This window comes from Miscanthus floridulus, chromosome 10, assembly GCF_019320115.1.
Source record: "Miscanthus floridulus cultivar M001 chromosome 10, ASM1932011v1, whole genome shotgun sequence".
Lineage (NCBI taxonomy): Eukaryota > Viridiplantae > Streptophyta > Magnoliopsida > Poales > Poaceae > Miscanthus > Miscanthus floridulus.
The window spans coordinates 61,959,738-61,967,502 of NC_089589.1; the positions used below are offsets into that span (position 1 = coordinate 61,959,738).

At 43.7% G+C, this 7,765-nt stretch overlaps 1 protein-coding gene, 1 long non-coding RNA gene and 1 other non-coding gene across 3 annotated transcripts; 1 reads left to right on the forward strand and 2 right to left on the reverse strand.

Annotated features, from left to right (window-relative positions):
• Positions 1-353: 353 nt before the first annotated feature.
• LOC136490458 (small nucleolar RNA Z247) lies at positions 354-492 on the forward strand. The gene has a single exon (XR_010767738.1). It is a non-coding gene; the product is annotated as a small nucleolar RNA Z247 (small nucleolar RNA).
• Positions 493-3,347: 2,855 nt separating this feature from the next.
• Positions 3,348-3,824, reverse strand: LOC136488749 (vesicle-associated protein 3-1-like). The gene has a single exon (XM_066485575.1). The coding sequence runs from the start codon at positions 3,822-3,824 to the stop codon at positions 3,348-3,350; it is 477 nt and encodes a 158-aa protein (XP_066341672.1).
• Positions 3,825-3,879: 55 nt separating this feature from the next.
• LOC136486665 (uncharacterized) lies at positions 3,880-4,851 on the reverse strand. Its single transcript, XR_010766909.1, has 3 exons — positions 4,719-4,851; positions 4,508-4,631; positions 3,880-3,990 (listed from the first exon to the last, which is right to left on the reverse strand). It is a non-coding gene; the product is annotated as an uncharacterized lncRNA (long non-coding RNA).
• Positions 4,852-7,765: the final 2,914 nt, after the last annotated feature.

A 7,765-nucleotide genomic window follows, 5' to 3' on the forward strand; every position in this document is an offset into this window, starting at 1 on the left:
CTTTGTTCATTGACCATGAGCAGTCTTAGGCTAGGTGCGTGTGCGCTCCTGGGCTATGAGGACAAGAATGACCTCCATGGTTGGAGTAAAAGCTTCTTGGGCCATAAGCCCGTAAAAGGACAATACCATGGCCTCGACAACATGCCTCTCTCATGAGATTGGATCTCAAGTCACAGCGGTGACTACGGCATCGGTGGCATGGTTCGCCATCGAGGCACTTCACGTGTCCCAGTCCAGAGCCCGCATCATCAGCACAAGGATGGCGCTCTCTACCCCGCGTCGAAGGGCGCGTCCTCCATGAGTGAGTATTTCACTAAATTGAAATCATTGATGAGATGGCGTTGGCTGGGCGCAAACTGGAAGATGAGGAGCTTGTCTCCTATATCCTAACCGGGTTGGATCTTGAATTCGACTCGGTTGTGTCTACGGTGGCGGCGCGCGTTGAGCCCATCACCGTGAACGAGCTCTACACCCAGCTCGTTTCCTTCGAACAACGCATGGAGATTCAAGGCGGGGGGCAGCAATCCTCTGCCAACATGGTCGCCAAGGGTGGTCGCAGCAACCACTCCAACAACAATGCGCGCGGTGGAGGCTGTGGTGGCCGCGGCGACTTTGGCCGTGGCCAGAAGGGAGGTCGTGGTGGCGGCCGTTTCCAGGCTGGCATCTTCTGCCATCTATGCAGCAAAGGACACTCCGTCGTGCGCTGCTTCAAGAGGTTCGACACTTCATTTTTAGGACCACCACAGAAGAGCGCTGCCGCAGCCACCAGTTCATATGGCATTGATACGAATTGGTACATGGACACCGGTGCTGCCGATCACATCACCGGGGAACTGGACAAGCTGACTGTCCATGACAAGTTTCACGGCGGGGAACAGGTTCACGCTGCAAACGGGATAGGTATGGAGATTGCTAATGTTGGTCATAGCTATTTGCATTCCCCTAATCTCCACTTGAAAAACATTCTGCATGTTCCACAAGCACATAAGAGTCTTTGTTCCGTTAATCGTCTCACACGAGACAGTAATGTCTTTCTTGAATTTCATCCCGACCATTTTTCTATCAAGGAACAGGTGACAAGGAAAACCCTCCACAGAGGCAGATGTGAAGGGGGGCTTTATCCGTTGCGGTCATCTCCAAATAAACAAGCGCTCGGTGTCATCAAGACGTCCGCTTCCTTGTGGCACTATAGGCTAGGTCATGCTTCCACTCGTGTAGTCCAGCAGGTCCTAAGCCATCATAAGCTTCCTTTTTTTCATGATTAGAATAAAGATAGGGTATGCGATGCATGTCAACAAGGCAAGAGTGACAGACCAGGGTCCTAGGGGTTCCCCAAGGGGGTACTACCCGGATGGGCCCTGGGCTGGCCTACAATCTGTTGAAGGACACGAGACAAGGTGGCGTGGACTTCAAGCTATTCCAAATTGACTTAGTCGGCTTACAATGAAAGCTAGGTTCTGTAATAGGACTAGGACTCTTCTCTTGCAACCGACTAGGACTAGATACGTGCCCTTACCCTATCTCCTATATAAAGAGAGGGACGATGCACCCCCTTGTAACCCAAACAATCATACAATCAATCCAACGCAAAAGGCTATTACTCGACAAGAGGGCCCGAACCAGTATAAACCGTTTGTCTCTTTACATTTATCATTGAGTTCTGCGTACGCTAAAGCCCTCCGAACACCATCCCGGGTACCCCCATGATGGGTTGCTGGTCATTAAACACTGACAGCTAGCACGCCAGGTAGGGGCTTTCGGCAACTTCGCAGTCGAGAGCTCGATGGACCTCGATAATATGATTTTCTCGGTGGGAACTACCTTCATCTTCAGCTCCTAGATCTGCGAGGTAGACAACCACGACAAGCTCCAAAGCCGTCTCATGCAGATCTCGGTGCCTCAAGCTTCACCAGATGCCTCGATGATCACGCTGGATCAACTCGCCAAGAAGTTTTCACACCTCTCAATTTCTGATCCGACTCGAATTCAGGAGGTCACCTACAACCACAACTCCCACCTGGACACGACACTTCTGTCTAGGTTGGAAATCCTATCTGAAGTCCAATTCGAAGACCAAGTTTGTTTTCCACTCAGACTCAGCAATTCAGCTTCAACCTATCAAGATTCAATTAGCTACCTTTTGTAGTCTGAGCAAGAGATCCCTCTTACGGGTGCCCAGAGAGGATTAGTTCTATCCATCACACCTGAAGGAGGCATTGTCCATTGGCCGAGTGCTCGACCCGACACCTCTTTAATAGATCCATCTCATTTAGTCGGCATGGTGGAACTCTTGCCTTATCAGGATGGCAGTACTCTTTCAGCAGACAACAACAATTGCAACTCTACAGAGATTTTGGGCACAACGACGACTACAGAATCTGGAACACACTCGGCGATGAGGCACTCCAGAGAAGTTTTCATGGTTGGGCAACCACCCAGACCCCTATGCCTACTCCGCTAGACATCCAAGACGGGGAAGAAGCCTTGTCCGACATCTCCCCGGACATAGGGCCGCCCAACGGAGAAACAGATGAGCAGAGAACGGCTAGGGAAAAGAAGAATAAAGCTCGGCAAATCCGCCGCAACCGCACCCAACACCGCAGGGAGGAGTGGGAGCAGTATCAGTCGGCTTGTCAAGACATTAAACGACGGCGCTTGGCTGCAGAGGCAACATATGAACATCGTCTATGAGATGAAGAAGCAGAACGACAGCGCCGAGATCGTGACGCCGTCAGAGCCTCTACGTCATGTAACCTCCGTTTGAATTCACGGAAGTAGCTGGTCACAGGTTTTTTACCATGACCTACGCCAACGTCTACGCCCTGGCAAAAGAGATGGTGGCCATACCGAACCCTACTCTAGATCAGCAACAACTCAAAGTCATTCTGGAATCAACAGCCCTTCAGTATGGTGATAATCAAGCAAGAACAATTACCCAATTCCCTAATCTTCCTCTGCTGAAACAACTGGGCGCTGAGGGGTAAAACCTCGCCCCTAACCACGGATCGCGGCTACGATCTACGTAGCCGGGGTCCTCCTACCCTATCCCTCAACGCCCTTGACAGGAACGAGGAAAAATACAGGAATATAAAATGAATGAATGTGCCAAATAGAGGATGAAAAAAACATAGGAATGCGAACACATGAACCAGATGATGGATGAATAAGGTAAAACTCATATTCTAATAATGTGAGGACATAATGATATAGTAATTAAGCGTTTGAAATAATGTACAGACTTTTCTCTCGTTTCACCTCCATTCTTAAACGGGCCTAAAGTGTTTGAAATTCCCAATCTCCAGAGAGAGTCAAACAGAGTGAAGAAGTTGATTCTGACATTCACTCTCTCAGGATTCCTCATCAGCCGGTGGTGGTTTGTCAAAAACAACCATCACATTCATCTCATCAACCACATTACCCTTCTTCTCAATGAACACGTCTCTAGTTATATCCATACCAGCAAGACCTCCATCTACTATGGTGCTCAGCACGGTGATCTCCTCCTTGTGGTGATTATTTGGCAGTGCATTGACCTGTGCTTGTGTTGTTACGGTGACACTGCACTTGGATCCTGGTGGGACAATGCCCTTGTCTGGCTCTATGCGGAAGCGGCGTGACCTTGCCTTTGTCATGAAGGCAATGTAATCATCCGTATCGTTGGTCAGCTCAATTGAGTGTGATATCTGCGGGTCAAGTTTAAAGGGGAAGTGTATTTCCAGCGGCTCAATCCCAAGCATGTCCTCCATGCAAGGGATTTCCTGTGATGGAGAAATTAAAGATGCATTAGCTTTACCAGAGCCTGTCAAAGCTTTACCAGAGCACATCCCCTTACTATCTACTGTGTTGAGCTCATCCTATACTGTCAGGTCTGGCTGTCAGGTTAATTTGGATGCATCTTTGGGCCAACTCGAGGCATTTTGTCACTTGTTGATAACCCAAGGGTGTATGCTTCGATGATTTAATCCACCTGTACCTCCATCTTCGAAGTACCTGCATTTACATTCAAATGGCACCAAAATATTCAATGCAAATGACATGTATATTGATATCAGCTTAAGAATACAACTACAGAGACAACGTTGGCTATACTAACACAGGAATATGTCGAAGAATTCTAATTCCTGCAACTGAGAATTGTACTGTTTCCAGTAAACGACCTATAAAGTTGTAGTGGAATTCCTGTGTGATCCTTGTATGAAATGATGCACAATCAATTTATGAAGTGTAACAGAGTAGTTGTTTTGAAAATAAAAAAAAACTACAGAAAAAAAGACTCACAACATGTAGACAATTATATAAGAAAGGAAAGTATCAAACAGTAACTTTTTTTTTTGTATATTGGAAATATCCCTACCCTAATGAAACGTAAGTGCTACTTCCATTCTAGATTGATCTTACCAGTGAAATAACCAGCACAACTAATTTCATTATAGGTTTTTAATATTAGCATCATGATGAAAAGAGGACATGCATGTCCATGCAACAGCGACATAATCACAATTCTTACTTTAGTAAGATCAGGCTCCTTTTTACTTCCTGTCACCAGCTCTATGACCAGTACTCCCAAACTATATATATCTGACTTGCTGGACGATTTGCCTTCGAGAAAGTATTCTGGAGCACAATATACTCTGCATGATAAGAACACACATATCAACACGCTATGACCTTGTAAGAAAACAAGTGCCAGGAACAATAATGTATGATTAGTAACTTACGGTGAAAAAAGACGTGATGTGGTCGCTGCTTGTGAATTGTTGTCAAGTCTAGATAGACCAAAATCTGTAATTTTGGGCACCATGAGATCATCTAGTAGTATATTGGCTGGTTTGAGATCCATGTGGACGATATCCTTGTCCTTGTGAAGATAGAGCAAACCCTTGCAGATCCCCACAATAGTTTCATAACGAGTATGCCATTCAAGTCCCCTCAATTCATCTTCAAAAGTATATGAAGAATCAAGAGTGTTTTAGAAGCTGGAAATCACAAAATAATAGTGTGCCCAGTGTATGTGCAAGTGTGCATTGAACAAAATGTTGGCCTTTTTTATCTGTACAGACTGTCCAAGATTATTCATCAAATGCAATTTAAAATTTAGGATTACATGTAGTGAAGATGGTGCGATAAAGAAAGTAACCAGATCATATGAAAAGGTAGTTGTATGCTTTGGTCACTGGACTGTATGCAAGCAAATGAATAGAAGAACATTGGTAGCGTTTACTTGAGTATTTACAAATTTGTTTTAAAATTCATGAAGTGGTCGTGATTAGGGAATTTGACTCTTGATCAGATTATTTCTCTGTTGTGCTCTTTAATTTAGTTTTCACTGTTGATGATCCAGTTTAATTTGTTGTTTGGCATACTTTTGGGTGGAAGCACTCTGTTAGATTGCTGTTTATTTGCACTGTTGTCTTCTAATGTGGATTGGAGAGCTAGTGATATCATGTAAAAAAAAGGTCATACCTGTAAGATAGTTCTCAAGGCTTCCGTTGCTTACGTACTCAAACGGAGCAATCTTTCCCATATATCGGCCATAATTGTTCTTCCTTCAGATATAAATACGCGTTCTTCTGTAAAAGAACAATAACCCAGAAAACGTACTATATTTTCATGCCTAACTATGATCAAACTTTGAACCTGTCGCACCCAATTTTAAGGATAAAATGGGATGCAAAATCTTATGTGCGCCCAGAGATCAGTCACACACATAAGCCGACAAATTATAGATAGTACCATTCACAAGTGTTTATTACATCACGAATAATAAGACATAGTCTTCACATAAATATAGGGAAAGTTTAAAGAAAAATCTCTCATGAAAGCTTCATATCACAGGGACGTCAACTGGTTGACCACAAGTCTAGTAATCCTCAGGAAAGTCATCATTACCATAGCCATCTGTTACCCATCCGGAATTTTTATCCAAATAATGAAAATAAACAAGCGTAAGTACGTATCGTACTCAACAAGTGTAACATGGGGTTCATGAGGCTCCAAAGGCTTGACACAGATTTAACAGCATTCAGCTTTTAATTGTCATAATTTTAGCATAAGAGTAGCAATAAGTTGTTTCAATCCCAAAGTAAAACACATGATCAATGTAAACATGAATAATGAATAGCATAAACGGATAATTCTTAGTGACCATGTGTTCCATAAATGTTCCAAGGCCGCTCGTGACCGTGAGCACGGCTGATATATATCAGTTTTACACAATGCAGAGGTTGTACACTTTTACTGTGAGTCGTGATACCCATATGCCCGGGTTAATTACTCCCAAAACACTTCCAAGGTGAGTAGGCAGGGGTTACTATGAAGCCTTTCATAGGTTCGTCTAACAAGTTATCGCCGCTAGGTTTTTGTGCCCTGCGAATGTAGGGCTCCCCATTCGATAGGTACAATGACACACAGCCTATACACTAACGGACAAAGACCGCACTATATCCAACCCGAAACACACCTCTCTTGCGCCATAAAGGTAACCTCTAACAAGCTAGAAAATATCTTTGTACTGAGCTAAAGCCAGAGCCATGTGGCCCTCACAGCTGTACTGTAAGTCCCGGATGATCACTTACAGATAAGTCCTTAGGGAGAGGAATGTAGTGCATTTAGAAAGTAGCTAAACACTCCAGCCCCCTATTTTCATATTGCTAAAAAGTCATGTTTTAACGTTTATTACATATACCATTAGTCAAATTACAAGATCATTGTCTTTAATTGAGCACTAGCAAAGTTACCAATGCATATCCCATAGGAGACAAGGTATAAGTTCAATTTTAGGGAATCCCTATCAAGGTGACACATGCAACATAAATTAAATGTATTAAAGTTGATAGGAACAAGGATAATCCCATGCTATACTTGCCTTGAACAAAGTGCTCCTACTATTCCTGCTCGTCAAAGTAGTACTCTTGATCACTCACAAATTGCTCACCGTCTATACTCGATAACCACAGCAACATACAAGCATCCAGAAGCAATCATGTAAAGCAAACAAAGGCTATAGATTAGAACAGTACACCAATAGCATAAAATCAATATGAAAAGTTTGTAAAACGAATCTATGTCTCACTACGAACACACAGACGCGAAGATCACAAAAATCGGAGCTACAACAAAGAAGTTATGAAATAAACAAGATTTCCTTTATTAAAATAATAGATTAAATCTAACATTGAATTTTAAAAGTTGAAAACATGCTTAATAGTATTATGAACATGTAGATTACTCAATTACGAACCTAACGCAATTTGAACGGATCAAATCGGAGTTAAAACGCAGATTTTAGGGCTAAAACAAGATTAGTGACACATATGTAAATAACTAAAACTTGATTTTAGAATTTAAATTAATAAAATTGGATTTTAAACCGAACCAGGGACGACAGCATGAAAATGAAGAAATACAGGGGTTCTTTAGAATAAATACAAGGACGGCGGGTTGAGATCCAAATAATTATAAGGGTCTTTTTGCAAAACGATAGGAGAAGGGGTATCTTTGAATCTGGGCCATTGGATCTTAACCGGAGGGCAGAGATCAGATCAGGAGAGGGAGAGAGAGCGCAGTCGCCGGAACAGAGCCTGCGTAGCGGACCTCCATGGACGGCGGCGAGGAGCTCGTCGGCGTTCGTGGTTTAGGGCCTACGGACCATCACAGAGCAAAACGAGGGCACGGGAAGAGAGAGGAGATCAAGGCAAACTCACCAAAACCAAAAACAAGGACGGGTATGGACCGACGACGTGCGGTGGCTGCTCAACTCGATGGC